The sequence below is a fragment of the Cinclus cinclus genome, chromosome 4 (assembly GCF_963662255.1).
Source record: "Cinclus cinclus chromosome 4, bCinCin1.1, whole genome shotgun sequence".
Lineage (NCBI taxonomy): Eukaryota > Metazoa > Chordata > Aves > Passeriformes > Cinclidae > Cinclus > Cinclus cinclus.
In genome coordinates, this window is record NC_085049.1 from 318739 (window position 1) to 337726 (window position 18988).

The following is an 18988-nucleotide window of genomic DNA, read 5'->3' on the forward strand; positions in this document are numbered from 1 at the left end:
ATCTTCTGCTACCCTGTAAGCTTTGATTATATAAACAGAAAAGGCATTGAAGTTAAAAATTCTTCTTCCTTTTCCCTTCTTATTCCCTCCCACCGTCTGCAGTGCAGCAGGTTCCCATGGCAGCTAAAACCTCACTCACACAGCCAAACACAGAGTAGGCTTCTGCTTTCCTAGATTTAATACAAATTATTGTCCTTTCCTTTGTTATTGCTCCATTTTGGGTTCTTAATGAAGCTGGAATTTTATTACACTACACACATTTCACATTTGGTACTTTAAAGGGTCTGGTATCCTTCTTTGGTTTGGAAACTTGGAAATCTATTTTCCCCTTTTCTAAGACATATTAGGGTGCCTAATATGCCCACAGTAATTAGTGATTAGGAGACTTAGAGATTATGAGCTCTTTCAGCCTCTTTAAGAGAACAGCTTCCAGGCTATTTCCTTCAGTTATTAGGAAAACTGAGTTTACACAATACAGGATCTGTACTAGTTTTGCATGACTTCTTATCTTCATTGCTGACCTTGTTGCTTTCAAAGATTTCTGACACAGATTCCAGTTATTCTGCCACTGGTAACCTTTACCACACTGTCCTTTCAAATAAGTGAAGTTTCATGATCAGATTCGTAAATTTGTTATAAAAATCCCTCAATACTCTAATCCTCCAATACCTCATTATGGTAAAAATTGCATTGATAAGCACCAGAGCCTTGTCCTTCACCCTGACAGAAAAATGTCTATGGACTGGTTTTATGTCCTTTAGAGAGCAGCAGTGCTCTGAAGAACAAGGCCCACAAGATTTAGTGCTCATCTTGGATTTTTGGTTCATTGTAAAACCTCAGTTTTTTATCACAGTTGGTCTTTTACTGAAATTTTGTTACACAGCCTTCTCTGACTTCTTCATAGGTGTTGATATCTTAACTGGAGCTTCCCCAAAACCACTTGTGGGAGGTATTTTCCATTACTGAAAATTTCCTTACACCTCCAGAAGAGTGTCACCATTCCTTTATAAACTAATTATAGCAGCTCCTCAAAAATGACCATGTTTATGTCCTCTACAATACTTTTGAAGATGCTCAGAGTAAATGAATACAGGATCCTCTCTAAAATTCAGTAAATCGATCTGACAGAAAAGGAAGTCTCATCCAGGTAGGAATTTCTTAGTCCTCTAGGCCTTGCATGCCATGGATATCCCATGGAAAGGCAATGCCTCATTAAAGGTGATGTACTCATCACCTACACAATTCACTACCAAGGACTGAGACATGACAAAGAAATCACTACCAATTATAATACTGGACATGACACTCCTTGATTGTCACTTTTCACTGCCTCCCACAGCACAGTGGCACAAAAACCTTTGGAAGCTTGCTATACAATCAACCAGACAAGAAAGGCTTTCTTGCTTTGCAAAAAATTGCCTACATAATTATATATATCTATTCTACAATGAAACAAAGCCGTTAAAGCAGCTACAGGACAAAGAACCAGAGAGAAGCTTCTCCCTTGAGGTCTGTTTTCCTTAGATTCCTACTTTGTATTAGTTACAGGAAGTTAGAAGGCAGATCACTTCCATTTCTAAAGCACAGGTTAAATTAATTACACTTACAAAGCCTTGTCTAGCCAGAGTGAACAACTGTGACAAGTGTAATCTTCATACACGGGCCCACCTTTACACTAACAACACAGCAGGTTTGGGGCCAGTCTTTGGAAACATGAAACATTTTTCTTTCTAAAAGACATTAAAAAAAATATGTATTCCAACAGAATGCATTTTCACCTGCTAGAAGGAAAATACTGTTAAAAAAGAACAAACCAAAACATATAAATAAGATTAGGACATACCACATCACCTTAAAATCTGAATTTAAGTGATTGCTATAGTCCAACAGACAAAACATTTGCAACCCTTAATATTTTTGTGCTGCAAAGCAAAGTTACTTATAAACTCTTGGTGGAATGAGTCTTCAACTACTCTCATTGAGACTGGCCAAATGCTCCTTTAATATTTTATTTTTGCTAACTTGTAAGTGCTCCAACCCTGACCCACTTGGTACCTCGACTGACTCAGAGCAGAGCCAGTCACAGCAGCAATTACTGTAAATATGTAGCTTGCAGCCAAGGACAGTTAGAAAGAGAAAAGACATTTGCAGTTAACTAATAAGGCTTCCTAGTTTCACTGCCTGTAACATTTTAATTGCTTTAGTTATGCTTCCCTACTACTATGGATTATTAATTTCAACAGATTAATTTTCCTCTTCTTTTTGTTGCCAGTCCTAGGAACAGGCTTGGTAAGAATATAAATCTGTAGGAAACCCACTTCCAGAACAAACCTGGGGTACCCACTCTGCTTCAAAGAACCAGAGACAAATAATACACTTTGGCTTTTAGAAACTCTTGGGGATTGCTGGGGAATTTCAGTCTTGGGGACTTCTAGATCTATCCTCAAATAATAGTTTTCTTACCAAAGGACAGAAAAGCAATAGAAAAATGTTCTAATTATAGTTTGAACCTGTCTAACTTCTTGTTATTAGGATACACAAAGGTCCTACCTCACCTACTCTGAGGTGCTCATAAATTATAACTGATATTTACATTTTCATCCCCTTGCACAAGACATAAGGAAGAAAAACGTTCAAAAATTAGAACAGAACAGTATCACCTCTTCTATGTATGCTCTCTGTGCTGGGTACCTGAGGTAATGTTTAGGAGTGGAGTCACTGGCTGTACATTACCTTGAAAACTCTTGCAGAAGGTGACTGATCAGGTAAATCAGAGTTTTTCCTTCCTGAATAGTTAATTAAAAAACCCAAAAAACTAAAAACCCAACCAACTGCCCCCCACCCAAGTGAATTGACAGTCAGACAGGTTTTAACAAGAAATTGAAAATAATTACTATGCATTTTTATACAGTACCACATTTTGCAAAAACCCCAGAGGGCCCTGTGAAACCTGTTTCTGAGGGAGTACAACAAACAGGATGAGTGAGAAATCCAGTGATGTGCCATTCTTCAGGGCAGGAAGCATTTGCACCCACTGGAGCTTTGGGGAGAATTGCTGAGTATAAAGATGCAATAAGTGAAACCAGAACTTGTCCAGCTACCAGAGATTAATATTATTAATCTTAAAAAAAGTCCTTAATGAAGATAGGTTATTTGAAGTAGGTTTAAACACAAAGATTTTGCCTAGAAATGTAGAAAGAGAAGGTACAAGGATTTGAGCAGAAGAGCTGGTTACACTGAAGGTGTTGAATTTGTAGAATATGATTCCTTTGGCAAGAACAGTAAAAAGCAATCACCATGTGCAAAGGACTGTGAAGGGGAGTGATTTATCAGCAACACCACCAACAAAAGGCACATTAAATGAAGCCATTGTGCAGCTTGAACAGGAACCTTCTGCTGTGTGTTTCCTGGCTGAAGACACGCAGGTGGTGCAGCAACCTTTTATCTGTATGAGACTTCCAAACCATTATGCCTGTGTCTGTCCCAGGTTGTTCAGAGACTAAAACCAGCAATCCACATTGGGTGTGACGCAAGCCACCAGAACGTCCAGTTAAACTTGAAACTTGCATGTTCTCTCATGAATTAATGCAAGGTTCCTATGACGTCTTGGCAGTGAAGCTGCTCAACAAAGTGATTAGTTTTGACAGCTTTCACTGCAGCATGCCAGGTCTCCGGGAATCCAGTGTGGAGTGGTTAAAAATCCCCCTTGGATGGTGTGAGATGGCAGCCCTAGAGCTGGACCCCATCAGCCAGGGTAGCACCTGCAAGTCACCCCCCTGCCCAGGCTGTTTGCTCTTCCTTCCCTACATGAATCCCTGATGGCATCTGGGGAGTCCGTGGTGGCATTAGGTTCATTTGCACAGGATTTTGGTGAGAGAATTGAAGACACATTGAAAGAAAGCATTGTTAAACAAAGCAACAAGAGTTCTCTGAGAACTGTGCTTGTAGTGGAAAACTTCAAGTACTTTTAGGCAACTGGATTTGCCCAAGCAATTGAGAGTGATTTGAACACCTGGAAAATGCAAGATTTAATTGAGCTGCTAGGATTGTGCGTCATGGGCTCCTTTATGTTTTAGCAGACCCCCAGGAGAGGCAGGCTCATGTGTGGCCTCATTAGCAGATTCACTGCTTCTGCCCTGGGCTTCACTGCTCATCTCTTCCCATGGGAACCTCTCGCTGTTTGAAGAGCCCCAGAGAGAGGTCGGTGATTTCCAGACAAGTGCATTCTTCACCTTGGAGCCCCTTCTCTTTGTGGTGAGTAGTGAGGGAAAAGGTCTTCTTTGCCACTCCAGTTGCATTCCTCTCTGTGAATTTTAGCATCAAATAATTCCATGCTATTGAAATATTAAGTGTTGGGGACAGACCAGCTGCTGGCTTAGAGGCAGTTCCCTTGGAGTAAGTATAAACATATTTTACTTTCCTACTGGCAATGATACTGACTTGTATCTTCCTAATCACTGCCTGGTGCAGACTTCCTTATATTTTTTCCACACAGAAAAAAAAAAAACAAACAAAAAACCAACCAACCAACCAACAACAACAAAACAACAACAACGAAAACCACAAAAAAACACAAAAAACCACACCAAACAAACAAAAAAACCCCACCAAAACACACACACACACACACACACAAAAAAAAAAAAAAAAACCAACCAAAAAAACAAACCTGGGGGCATTTGAAAACTGACAACCAGATACATCCAGATACATGGCTGATACTCTTGAGGATTTTGAAACCTATTAATTTTTCAATTATAGGAAAAGAGGATTTGAACACATGGTTGGTCTATGTAATTTTTATGCAACCATTTCAAATCAATTAGCTGAAGAGCTCTCCAGGTCTTGATGAAAGTAGATAATAAAACTTTAAAATGGGTAAAATTTTTGACAGCTGTGAGATACTTTTTTTAAATTATAAACAGTGAGCAAAGACAGTAGCTAGATGTCAATTCTAGCCCACATAAAAGACTAGTAAAATTTTACTCTGAAAAATGACAGCATACTTACCAATATAATGGCAAGAAAATTGATTTCACTCACTGATGTCCCACTTTAACAGATTACTTCTATGATTAATATGGGAAACTGTTAAGGTAGCACATTTCATTTTCTCTGGAAGCATTAGTCACTCTGCATTGCTGTGGCTCAATGCTGCCATGTAACACTGACCACATTCAATCTCTATGGTCCATATTAATTGGATTGAGTACTGCACTGATGGTGGATGCTGAAACACTGGTCATCACTGAAGAATAATGGTTATAACGAGCCTTTCCACAGATTGGTAGAGTCACGAAGTATTTAACATGGGATTTATTAGTAATCTGAACCAAAGTGCAGAATTCTGCAGGTAAAAGTCTCAGGAAATCGGATACCAATAAACATGAGCTTGGGACTCTAACACAAACCAAGCAGGACTGGCAGCTACAGTGGAACTTCAGTACATGCAAGCTTTCACTGGCTTTCAATCAGAGTCTAAAGAGGGTGCAAGTCATCTGTAGCCTGACACTTAAAAGGAAAGCTGGGCACCGAAAGCAATTTTGTTCAATAAAGGAAAAAGAAACACAGCCAATAGGATACCACAGAATTATATTTATGTTGTACATTTGTCTTCACATTGCAACATCCACATTGTTCATTTCGTGACAAATATTTCTAATAATTTTGAATACATATTTACTGTATAATACATTTTACCAAGAGGCACTTCCAGTAATTCTGGCAAAAAGGAGCTTCATTATAGTGTCTAACTTACAAAACAGTAAAAATAAATAATGTTTATCTAAAAGATTTTTTTTCCTGTACAGAATCTATTTTGTACAAAACATTTATCAGCCATTAACTAAATCACTTAACAAATACTTGTGAAGAGAATATATTAAGTATTGCTACATGTATCGAGTGCAAGATACTAGTGAAAGGAAAAGAATTATTCTGTTTATGAAAATCACCTAAAAATACAAGGCCTTGTTCCTGAAGTGTTTAGAAAGGAGAAGCTTGGTTACAACAATATTGACAATATATAAATATAAATTAATGTATGTAGTACTTAGTGAAAAGAACACTGTGTTAAAAACTGGTGTGTACAAATCCTAAACAAGATGGCACTTTTCTGCATTGCCACTTTGGCTGGCAGTTATTTTTTTAAATATTGCTTCAAAAGAATTATAAAGGTACACAAAACCCTTTTCAAATAGAGCCGTATAAAATTATACTTCCCCACCTTTTTCTCACCATTTGAAGTGAAAAAAGATCAAGAAGGGATTAAATTTGTAGTACACATGTGATTTGTGGCAACTTGCTACTATAACTTAGTCTGAATAAGCATCACTGAAATAATTTTGCCCCAGGGTTCCAGGCCAGGAGTCAAAACTCAAGGGACAGGATGCAAGATGACCAAATTTCTCAGCGCTTCCTGAAGTAAAAGAACTTTGTCTGGCCTGTTGTCAATTTTAAAATAAAAAATGTGTATAATTTGTCCCTCAAATCTGGATGGGGTCAAGTGCTTCAATTATATTGGCACACTAAGATCGGAATTCAGAAAGGGTTGTAATCTTGCTAGGTTAATTTCTTGATTACTTTACCAAAATGGGATTTTAAATTTTTTTCAATCACATCTTCTAGATGACATACATACTTGCATATTGTTACCCAGACAGGTCAAACTGTATTGGAAAGTAATTATTTTTGGAAGGTACTTCTTCCACAACTGGAGTCAAAGGTGAAAAAATGTGTTTTTGTTGGAAAATGTCCTAGATGTTCTTCTATCAAAAGCACTGAAAAGAAAAAAAAAACTGCCACCCATCAGTGAAAATGTTAGTCTCTTAAACAAACGTAACCCACAGTATGAATCACGGCTTTTTAAGAAGTGAACTTAAATTACTTTCCATCATGCAAACATCTGATATTGATTATTCAAGAGAAGAAGACTTAACTTTAGAAAAGTAATGACCAAAAGTACGCTGACATGATTGAAATATTAAAGATATCATCAACATCACATAGCAGTTATTAACATCATCTTTGATCTTCTGGGACACCATCTGCAGTATCAAGGTTTACAAACACCTACAAATCAACATTTTGCATTCAAATACAGGTTTCTGTTGTGTTTCAGGATCAGGCAGGAATTTTGGAAAGGAAAATCAGCTTTAACAGACTAGCAGGCTTTCTAACTAAAGCAGTATGTACACACATGGCAAACCCTCACTGTTTTCTCTCTGACCAGATCACAGAGATTTAATTATTATTAATTATTTTTTTTAGGAAAGCATGGGGGGAAAATGCTTAGGGTCAGAGGAGAAAAAGGAAAGAAAAAAAGCACCAAAATCTCCCAACTCCTTCCAATAAATACGCAAAAGCAAAGAGCAGTTGTTAATTCACATCAATTGTTTCAAAGTGTTTGCTGCAGTAGAGGAAGACAGTGATGAAAACTGAAGCTATTATTTGATCTGATTTCTATGTTTTTTGCCTCAGGACAAGAGAACTCAGTCATAAAAGGACACATGGCCTGCAGCTGTGGCAAAGTCCTGTACACCTGCTCTTATGCTCCCACACAGAAAACAGAAATATTTGGGCTTCCCCAACAAATTCACTGCTTGGATACACCCTTTGCCACACCTGCAGATTTCAGCAGTGCTCCCCAGAGCACAAAGGCTCCCTGTGGTGTCCAGGGCAGAACAATTCTCCTCTGCTGCCCCGTTCTCACACCTCAGATGTACTACACACACACAGCTTTGGAGGCAAAACAACCACTGGCACAGTCTAGCAACCAGAACAGCTCAGATGTAATATTCTTTTTGTTTACCTCCTCTTGCACCAAGCAAAGTTTTCCTTAATGAAGGAGAATTAAGCAACTTCAGTCAAAAATTCTTCCTGATTTACTACATCCTTCAGCTTGGCAGAGCACATCCAAGGGCAGCTGGCTGTACCTGAACTCAGCAGCACATTCCCACGAGCAGGCACTCGGGGCACGTCTGCACGCACCCCAGGTGACACTGGCAGGGTTTCGGACTGCACAGTGCTCACCATTTCAGTTTTCTCAGACAAGTATTGTTAACTAGCTCGAGCTCTTGCCCCCTTCTGTCCTTGTGAAAATGAACTCTCCAGAAATGGAGCAGCACTGTTCTGCCCCCAGGCTCCTGAGGAGCCTGTATCGTCCTAGGCGCTCAGGCTGGTGCTCACTCAGGTGACATCTGCATCCTACTGAGCACACCTGCCTGCCAGGAAAATCCCACTAATGGCCTCTGAATAAATCACAATTCGGTTGTAAATAGAGAATAATTCTTACACTGCTCCCTCCAACACTGGGACTCAATAACTACCACAGCAGGGGCTAAACCCTGCTTTAATTCACCTGAAGAGGAATGTTGTTTTGCTAAAAGAAAGTGATGAAATTCAAGAAAGATTTATCATGATAAATAGCTCTCAAAAGTACTGGTGCTATTTTGCTCTACAACAGAGTTTGACTCCAATAATCAGTAGTTTTGTAAGCTCTTCCAAAGTTTCTTAAGACACCTAATTTCTATTATTCTTTCATCTGTTCAAAATCACGTAACATGTATTCTTCTCCAAGATCTCCTGGTATTCTTACTTGTTGATTCACTGATAAATAGGGGGGGAAAAAAAAAGATTGCCCCACTCTAATTAATGGGAATAATGATCTTCTCTTTAACACTGCCCTAATTTTGACAAATTCTGCAACATCAAATAGCAATTAAACTCCCAGAAACTCTGTGTTTACTCCATTTCAGCAGGGTTACGTTTACTTTTGAAAGAAAAGGAAAATACATTTTGTTTTATGAAATCTGTTTGATACTGGACTATGAGTTCCTTTTCTCCTTCCCATAAAATGCTGTTTTGACTTCCTTCCTGCACGAGCACAGCCCCATCAGCTCGAGCAGAGCTTCCCAGCTCTGAGCTGCAGGTGCAAGGGCAGGGTCCAGGCTGAGCCTGGGGAGAGCAGGCAGCCCTCAGCGCTGCAGAGAGGGGAATTCTTCCCTCTGGGAACGTGCTCCTGTCCAGGCTGCCTTCTCATCCTCACGTGGAAACGTTCCTTCCTCAAACACGGGAACGTGTTTAACATGTCAACATGCTGAGCACCTCGATGGTGACAGGACAGACACAGACCTTGCTTGAGTACTTCATTCACAACCAGCACCAACCACAAACCTTTGGCTGCCTTAGACTTATGGCTAAGTCTTCAAAAATGCTTAGGGTTCATTTTGAAAACTGACAGAATTCTCCAGGATTCCAAGTGCAGTTTGGCTCAGGTCGCTGACAGCTAGCCCACACCTCCTCAGCTCTCACATCAGCAGCACTGCATGCCCACACAGAGTCCTTACAGGCTCTGCCACTGATTGATGCTCAATTTGGCAAGGTCCTTGCCTTCTTCACACTGCACTTTGCTTTCCAGGGCATTTCTGAAGAAAGATGGGGCCCAAATTCCAGAAAGAAAAAAATATTCTAGCATAAAAGCAGACAGAAATTTGCAATTTTAAAAAGAACAAATGAACTTAATGTCCAGCATGGAATGCATAGAATGGGACTTGGGAGCAAAATTTGCTTAGATGCCAAATGGTACTTTTAAAAGCATCTATTTGAACATCTATAGCCTTAATTTTCTTCCAGATTCAGACCACTAGGATCTTAAGAAATTCTAACAGTGGTACACTAACAACAAAGGTACACTAACAACATCTTTAGGCTGATGATCGTGCAGAGAGGAGTTCACACATGATGTCAGAATAAAAACTGTTGAAACCTATCCTTGCATTATGAACAAAAGCATTCTCAAATTCCATCCACCCTGGGAACCATTTCCTGCTGTAATATGAGCGTGTTGGCTGTGAGAGCCAGCACCCTGCACGATGTCACAGGCAGGGCCTTTGGAGACAGCTTTGCGTAAAACATTTCATTCACACACGAAGGCCATCCAAAATCCTGCCAAGAGCACAGTGAAATCCCTTTTCCCTAGGTTGTTGCCACTCCTGATGCACAGATTGCAACATCTCATCAAACACCATCTTCCTATGGGAGGAAGTAGATGATTTTCACAGACAAGTGTCAAAATGCTCTGCACGTTAGCTAAAAACAAACCAAGATTTTAGAGTTAGAGCATAAATACAGAGCATAGTAAACTACAGCTCTTTGAACATGGTGGAAACTATTGTTTTTAGACACAATTTTTTTTTGGTATCTTAGAAGCTAGTATCTTACACTCCTTCTATAAGAAAAGGCAATTAAATAGCTTGGGGCTTTCACACTCTACTTCCATGTATTTATATTCCATGGTAAACACCACGGTGGATATCAACCAAAGTGGCAATACAGGGACAGAAGTGTTTAATGTGATTGCTGTGTGACACAGAGTCCTTTTGTCACTGCACTGGGAACTGCAGGGATGGCAAAAACCTTGAATTTCAGGTAAACTTCTAGACTAGAAGAGAACAGGTTTGGGCATCAAGTGCCTTTAAAGTGGGGAAAACAAAAGATCCAAATGGAAAAAATCATCTGATCTGTCTCTTCCTGTTTTTAAAGAACAGAAAACTAAAGTACTTTGGGTTTGCCACTGCAAAACACTGATTAAATGGGGGTTGCTTTCTTTAGTATCTAACACACTGCTTTACATATTGTTAGGTATGTACCAGGAATTCATATCAACATATTATAAACATCCCGCCTAAAACATGACCATTTTGTTGGTTGAATGCAACTGATTTTCTTTGTTTTTTCTTCCTAAAATATTTCATGGGTCATGGTTTATTTGGTGATTGCAACACCAAAGGACTACACAAAGTGGAAAACCTTCACGATCTGCCTCCAAAGGGCTGCTCTAACTGCAGGAGAAAAGTTTTGCCTCCTCTGGATTAGAAAATATTATAAAGCCCCCTAAATCACCCACTTTGTTATTTATGAACCCCAAAGCTCCATCTTGCCCCCCCCCCCAAAAAGAAAGGTTTTCACATTCTTGACATAAAATCTCTCTGCTGTTTTCTTTTGTGTTATATCTAAGCCAGTGTGGAGATTGCCTGATCACTGCCTGCCAGACATGCATTTCAAAGACTGAGAATCAGATTCATAAGGAGGGGCCACCTAATGAAATTGGATTACTAATTATTTGGAGTGGGCAGTAAAAAAAGTCACTTCAGCTTCTTCACTGAAATTTCTTTCTGGTTTGGATGAAAGCAACAATCATTCTCATTTTAAGTCTGTCAGCAATTCCTTCACCATAAAGGTCCAGTTCACGGACTGTTCCCATGAGCAGGCTTGGGTAGCAATGGTGTGTCAATTTGTAACAGCTGCCTTGGCAATGCACAAAACCAAATTACAAGCTGACACTAATTTTACTTAATGGCAACTGAAAATTAGAATGGTTTTCTTTCAGCACATTTTTAGACAACTTTTCTTAGTTATTCTTAGGTCTTTTCAACCCTATATATGCCAGTTTAGAGGAATATGTAAAAACCTACTTAGAGGATTTTTGCCTCATTCTTGAATGCTTCTTCATAATTTTGCCAACTGGAAACCCACTAACACTTGCTGCAGTAGAATTTTTTCATCTTCCAGCAAAGGCAATATAAAACCCAGTATTAAAAGCCAGTTGCAGTGATTATGCACTGAAAATCAATTAAGAAGTGCTTGGAGATGGGGCATTTTAAAGCACCTCTGTAAGTTCAATTTTTGAAGGACAGAATGAGGAATAATAAATCCTTCTTATACAATAAGGTATGCATGTCACTTGTACAAGAAAAGCCCAAATAAAATGATAAAAGTGACTGAAGAGATATGAAAACAATGCAAGCTAGAATTGGTCGAGATTTGCTGAGATCTTGGAGGTAATTTTTTCTTTTGAATGAATTCTGCTGTGTCCCTTCCCTTTAAAATAACAGTGCAATTTGCATCTCTGCTTTCCTGATTTCACCGGAAAACACTTCCTAAATATTCCTGCTGATAAGAGCATTCAAAACCCTGCTCCAGTCACTCTGCTGAAAGGCAAACACATTTTCTACTGGTAAGAGCAGGACAGGACAATATCAGACAAATGCAACCAGTAAAAACTCAAAATCCTCTTCTGAGCAAAACCTCATTCTGACAGAAATGCAAAGCAAGAAGGAACTCTGAAGTGATAACACACGTGTGATTTGCTTTGATAGAGAATGTTTTCCAACATTTTGGGAGGTGTGAACAGGATCATGAAATTTGGTGAATGTGTAACAATAGCAGAAAGTAATGGGTGTAATGTGAGAAATTTAATACAGAAAGGACTTCTACAAAGGACTTCCACCTTTCACAAGGAATTTTACCCTCACCAGCAACCCCCTAATGGGATGCAAAATCAAAGTAGAAAAAGCATACATAAGTCAAAGGATTTTTCAGAGATACTGAACTTTATATATATAACTCTTTCTGTGGGAACAAATCTCTAAACTGTGGGGTACTGGTTGGTGATGGCAGTCCCCAAGAGCATTTGTATTTTAAAGCCTTGATCCTGTAGACCACTGGTTTCCCAGAAGGGTCAGTACAAATTACTCAAGACTTTATTTGTGGGGTTTGGAAATGGCTACGCTGTATAAAAAATGTTTTTGTATTTATTTTTTAAAAAAATTATCTTTACAAAACAACTTTTCCCTTTTTTTTCTTTTTTTTCTTAAAGATATCATTATCTACAGGAATCCATAAAAATTTTTCCATATTTACATCTAGATAGCTAATCATTGACAAATATATTGTGAAATAAAATATTGAAAGTGAATATCCAACCTTTTAAATAGACATTTGGCTCACAGCATAAACAACAGAGAAAACAAATGAACAGAACAACAACAACAACAACAACAACAAAAGATCTGCTGTTCTTACAGGCCTGATCTTTTTCTTTCTCTTAAAAAAAAATTAAAAAAAGAAAGAAGAAAAAAAATATATTGGTGGGATCAAACATGCTGCTTCTAAGCAGAATGCCAGCAACAAACTGCTCCCATCCAGCACCTCACACCGAAAGCCAAGCTGTTTGAAGGTGCGTGTGGAGGGAACCCGAGTGCCAGCACTGGCACCTGTCCCCCAGGTGCAGCTCCTCCACGGCTCCCTCCTCCCTCCCAGCAGCTCAGCTCTGCTCTGCAATGGCTCATCTGATGCCAGAGGACAGGGTGCCTGCAGCCCACCCTGCCCTGCCCTTCCCTCCTGCAGGGCAGCACTGCAGGGCCATGCCAGGAGGAGGAGGAGGAGGAGGAGGAGGAAGAGGCACAGATGGGTAGGGCCAGAGCAGCAGCCTGGGCCACTGCTGGATGGCTGCTGCCCACAGCTGGAGTGTCAACTGGGACTGCAGGGCTAGGGAAAAGAAAGCTCCTCAAAATTGTTCCCTTGCAGGCACAAATTCTCTAAAATTCTGCCTTCTGTTTGTTGTGGTATACTGGGACATGTGCTACAGCTAGTGTGAGAAGAACTCAGACCATGCTGTATTTCCTCACATCCACTCACACTTGCAAACATCCCCTCACTCACACATGTGTTGGCAGGATATATCAGCATTCATATAAAGCTTTGGAACTTTTATCCCTCAGCATTAAGAGCAAAAGCTACTTAACTGGTACCTTACTGTTAACTGCAAATGTGCTTCAGAAGCAGCATTTCCTTAGATAACTTTCTCCTGTAAATATCACAGTGACCATAATATATCATTAAATGTATTCTGCTGAAGTGTGCAGCCAATAGCCCTGGCTATATATATATATCTATCTATATAATTCCACCCACCCCCAAATCTCCTCAAAGAAAGTCTGGTAAAGCTGGTGTTGCCGTGTGAAAGCTTCCTTGAGCACAGGAGTTTAAACTATGTACCTCACCATGAAAAGGAAAGAGAAACAAATTTAACAGCTGTAGGCGCATTATCCCATACTTCTACAGTGTTGTGTCTAAATGCTGTGCTGGCTTGAGAAAGAGTCTGTGCACGAGTCAATCTATCTTAAAATACTGCTGTAAATATTGTCATTGGTTTGGTTCTACAGTCGTGTTCTCCTCTTCATCCTTCTTGGCCTTCCCTTTCTCCTCCTCCTCCTCCCTGATGGCCTGGATTTGTTCTGAAGATTGGTGCAGTGGGGATTGCTCCGTGCCTTGCTTCTTGGACCCAGCTAACCTCTCCTCATCTTCAATCACTTTCTGCCACATCTTGTGGTTCTGAAGCAGGTGCTGAGTGATCTGACAGTAGATTTTCCTCCTCTTGAACTTTTTCTTTCCTGTAAAACACCATGTGACATTAATGTACTGGTTTCTACTAGAGAAGGAAAAGAGACTGGCACAGGAAGCAGACAGAGTGTATTACTGACAGATTTTTAAACCCAAAAATGTAAACAGAGTTAAAATTCAGAAAGCTGTGCCTCTCCAGATCTTGGGGAAAGCAAAGATCTTGGTTTCCTGGAGTCTGAGCCCCAGCTCCATCCTGTCCCAAGGCTGCATGCTGTGCCCGACTCCGCTGCTCACAGAGCTCTCTAGTCTTTGAATCACTATACATAAAACACGCTGCTGAGCTGTTTCTGCTCGTTTTATGTCAAGTTCCTAAGGCTCTGATCAACACACATTAAATTCTGTGCCCTCCTCACCCCCAACAGATCCCTGATGATAGTCCTAGGAAAAAAAAATCCCGCTTTTGGTTTCCTATGTTCCATTTTCAAAGTCATTTATCATTCCACCACTGCAGTGGAGGTGACCTTAAAGCTTAAGCATAACATTGCTTTGGCACCAGCCTGAGCACTAAAGAAGAACTCATATAGGCAAGTACTATCAGGGAGCTTGCTTCTCTTTGGTTTTAAGCATCAGTCCCCTGCTCTCAGCCTGTGTTTTTGTCCCTGCTGGGTCTCATGGCTCCTGACACAGCTGACACTACAAGTGCTCTGCTGTCTGAAGGGTGGAATTTTTCCCTGTCAGCGTAGTCTGTCCAACACAGATTGTTAACTCCTTAGTTTTCCTGGTCATTAAGAGTGCCAATGGCAGTCACAAAACTGAAATAATAACCCCTCCAAAGACAACTGCTGGTTTTTCCTAAAGAAGGTGACGTAGAGGAATGTTTTGTACCAAATAAATTTGCGTGGATTAGTATTTGCAGGTTGCCTAAACTATGTCTGTGTCAGGATCCAAAATGTTTAGCCCTTGAGGCTTTTGAACTGGAAACAAAGAGCTTTTCACTGAGCACAGACCAAATCCAATGCAATCCTTCACTAGAAAGCCCTTGGCTCCCTGTAGGAAGCCTTCAGGTTTAGCACTAATAAGAAGCCCCTACCCTGCCAATGCTACAGCAGGACATTCTCTCCTGGGTTTCCCAGGTGACCCCACATCTTGCTGCTCTCTGCAGACACTTGCTGTGGTGTTAAAGTTTGTCTGAATCACTAAAGACTGAGTCTCTTTAGTTCTCATACTTGCATAAGACCTTCAGGGAAAGTACATGCTCCTGTATAATAAAAAAATTACTTAAGGCTATTTTAAGGTTGTAACTCTTAAATTTATCTCAACTGCTTCAGTGAATTATAAGGACCTAGATGAAGTGTTTTCTGCCACAATTATATTTCTATCTTTTCTGCCATAATTATATTTCTATCTGCCTAAAAGGCATTTTCATCAAAAGATCTTTACCAACATCTGTAACAGTCTTAATATCTGTGCATGTGAATATCTCAACCCTTTATTGCTTCACTGAGAAAGTTTAGAAAGTCCAAAATTGTGTTGATCACAGGTACACATTTCTTAGGAATTTTGAGGCCCCTATATGGACACAAAAGATGTCACAGACTCTTCAGTAAGGTCCATACAGTCACAGGGAATTTAGGGGACCTGAAGACAACAATTTGCCACACCTTAGTTTGACTGAGAAGAGGAGCATCTCCCATTTGTTAAGAAGGGAGTAGAAAGAATTTGCTGAATATTTCAAAACTTCTGATACATTTAATTTTAAAATTTTGAAAACCATAGTCTAAAAACACCAGGCTGAATAGTAAGGTACTTTAACAGGGTAGAATGTAAAAAAGAAAACAGAAGATCACTAAAATCAGTCTTTGCAATGTGAAAAGGGTTAATAATGATCAGTGCTTTTAACCTGAAAACAGCACTGTTTGACTCCACCAATAGTAATACAGAAGATAAATGAATAGAGATATTAGATGAAAGAAAACCAAGGATTTCAGAGAAAGGGTAGACACTCCATGGATATATGAGAACATCCTTCACTTATTTCAAATACAGCAGTACAAGTTTCAGGCTTTGGGGTCTGTGTTAATTATCAGTTGCATACATTTCCTCTTAGTAGGCACTTTCATAAAGGCCAATCTGCCAAAGATGTGGCTCTGCCTATTACAGAACTAATAGATCATAAGGTGCTGAATTAACCCATGTATGTTAAATTACCTGATGTTCACTGCTCTCTAAGACATTTTTTTGTGCGTGTGAATGTGCTGAACTTAAAATATGTGCAAGTGTGAGTGTGTGAAAAACAGCAATGATTTCTTAAATACAAACTGTTTACCTCTGGATCTTACTAGAGATAAAAGGTTAATTCTGCACATCAAGAGACACAGATTTTAGTTCCACATCCATATGTGACTTACTGCACTCATCAAATCTTTCTCAGCTTTCCCAACACAAAATAGGGATGATACCAGGCAGGGCATGAAAGTGTGTGGGAAAGAACAGAAAAAGTGAGGCTGTTGACATAAAAAGCTATGTATTGGTATTTCATGAGTGCACCTAAGGCTGCCGTTTCCTAAACCTTCTGGGTACAGGGGAAAGAGAGAAAGATGACTCAGAGGAGCAAAACAAAGGAACAGTAGTGGAAGATTCAGAGGGAGAAAGAACATGAAAGAAAGCAAAAGGCAATGCAGGATTAAACTGAAGAAAGGAAGAGGTCTATAGGTGCAGTATGTTCTCTTAAAAACCACTTCCCACAAGTGCCTGAAATCTCCTTTAAAGGTAAAAGAACGTTCATCCCAGTACAGCAAATATTGGCAATGTTGCCTTTCTAGAGGAGAGGCAGGAGAGTATGAGCTTTAGCTACCGATTAGCCAAGTGATGATGCAGCTCCCAGCACACAACAAGCAATGCTCAGTGCCAATTCTCTTCCCACTCTTCTCCATGCTACCTTGAAGAGATTTGCATTCAAATGATTCCATTGTTAAAAACTCTTTTACTGCATCAGCATTTCAGACCCTCATTCTATTACTCCTGTGCATTATGTTAACTATTGGAAATGATGAGAGTCTTCCCTGAAAAATCTTCTCCTGGGTATCTTTTCTTTAGGATACCATTGCAGTCTATCAGCACCAGTGCTGAAAGAGTCTAGAAAGCCCTCATGCACAGAGAAATGATCCTCCACCAGAAACCCCAGCTAAGGTAGAATTAAGTGGCAGATATGAACCTCATCGGTCTTGAAACCGTGGAGCATCTCCATTAACAAGTGTAATTATTACCGCAATTATTAATGTAATTACTAGCCTAAGTGGCTACAGCTTCACCAAGGACAGCACGGACTCACTGTCCCTCTGGAGAAGGTCCATGCTGAACCTGGCCAGCTCACAGCCTCTGCTGAGGGCTTTGGTCACAACATGGAACTTGTTTAGCTAGAAAATGGAAGTGTCAACAACTTACTGGATTCGGCATTTTCACAAGTTTCCATTTCTACTGTCTCTTCCTCTTCTTGCTCATCAGTGTCTCCTGATTCATCACTATCCTCTATCCATTTTCCTGGCATCAGCCCTGCTGAGTCATAGGAGTTGCACAGTGGTCCCACGATGTGGGTGATGAAGGATTCCTGGAGGTGTGCCAGCTGAGGAGCAGAGCGGTCCATGAAGGGACTGATTGGCAGTCCCAGGCTGGCCTCTTCATCACCCTGGAGATGAAAAACAGCTGTAATTTCTCTGGGCTAAATGAAACAAAACTGTGTCACAAAAAGGAGCAAAGCATATCCAAGCAATCAGAAATGCTGAAAGAACAAGACCTGAATGCCACCCTGGCACTTCCATCATGACATTGCTACAGTGCCATCGTGTCAAATGCTCAGAGTTACAGCTCTCTTCTTGTAGGAGCTGACATCAACCCACCACCAAGAAAATGGCTTTGACAAGGCTGTTAATGGCTCTGCAGAAGGATGCCCCTAGCCCTGAACTTTATGCTGTGTGAAAACTTGAAAATTGTTTTTTCATTTCTTTCTGCACATTATTTCAGAAAAATCCTTTCTGATTGTGTGATTGTTAGCTCCCAACCAGCCTTGTTTACAGGGAATAAGACAACTTCTACAGGACAGGGCTATCTCACCAGACTAGTTTTCTTTTTAATTTCATCCTTATTAAAAGTAACCTGGAGAAGTCCTCTTGGCTTTGGGTCATAAATATTTGTTTCCTGTGACTATTAGAATGTTCCCTATGGAAGCAATGTATGACATTTGTTTGTTCAAAAACAGTAAATCTTTCCCATGAGGCTTTTTGTAAGCTTTGTTTGGGGGAGAGAGGGAGGCATGAGAAGAGTTTTTTCTCTTCCTTCTCATGATGTAAAAGAAAGAAAAAAACTTCATTGCAGAACCAATCTGATATACTCAATTCCCTATCACAGCAAAGCTTCTGGTGACACCAGTGTGCTCTCAGCTGAGCAGACATGACAAGACCAGAGGCCATCTCCCCACAAAAAAATAGCTAAGCACCCTTATCAAGCCTGATATGTAACTGAGGGCTGTAATGCAGTACAGAATTCTATATTTAAGGATATAGATTAGAATTTGGAGATGCACCTTCAGTTTCCATTGTGTTATACTTTGCTTACATTTATCTCCTTGTAAATTTATCAGAAGTAATGGTCTTCATACCTGATCAACACCCTGAGTGTATCTGTATTAGGTGAAGGCCGAAAATGAGAGCTAAATTTTGGACTATGTACAGCAAATGTCTCATTTCCTTGTGTTTTGTTTGTTAATTTTATAATAACCAACCCTGAAATGTTATGTCCAATCATTAAA

General features: G+C 39.9%; 1 protein-coding gene across 2 annotated transcripts in view; it reads right to left on the bottom strand.

Annotated features, from left to right (window-relative positions):
- Positions 1-13986: 13986 nt before the first annotated feature.
- The window catches only part of PDE3A (phosphodiesterase 3A), a 214668-nt gene continuing 209666 nt past the window's right edge, over positions 13987-18988 (bottom strand). For both annotated transcript variants that reach the window (XM_062492598.1, XM_062492597.1), the window contains 2 exons: positions 17629-17869; positions 13987-14234 (listed from right to left, as the gene is read on the bottom strand). In XM_062492598.1, coding sequence (XP_062348582.1) covers positions 13987-14234; positions 17629-17869 — 489 coding nt within the window. The remainder of the gene's footprint in view (positions 14235-17628; positions 17870-18988) is intronic.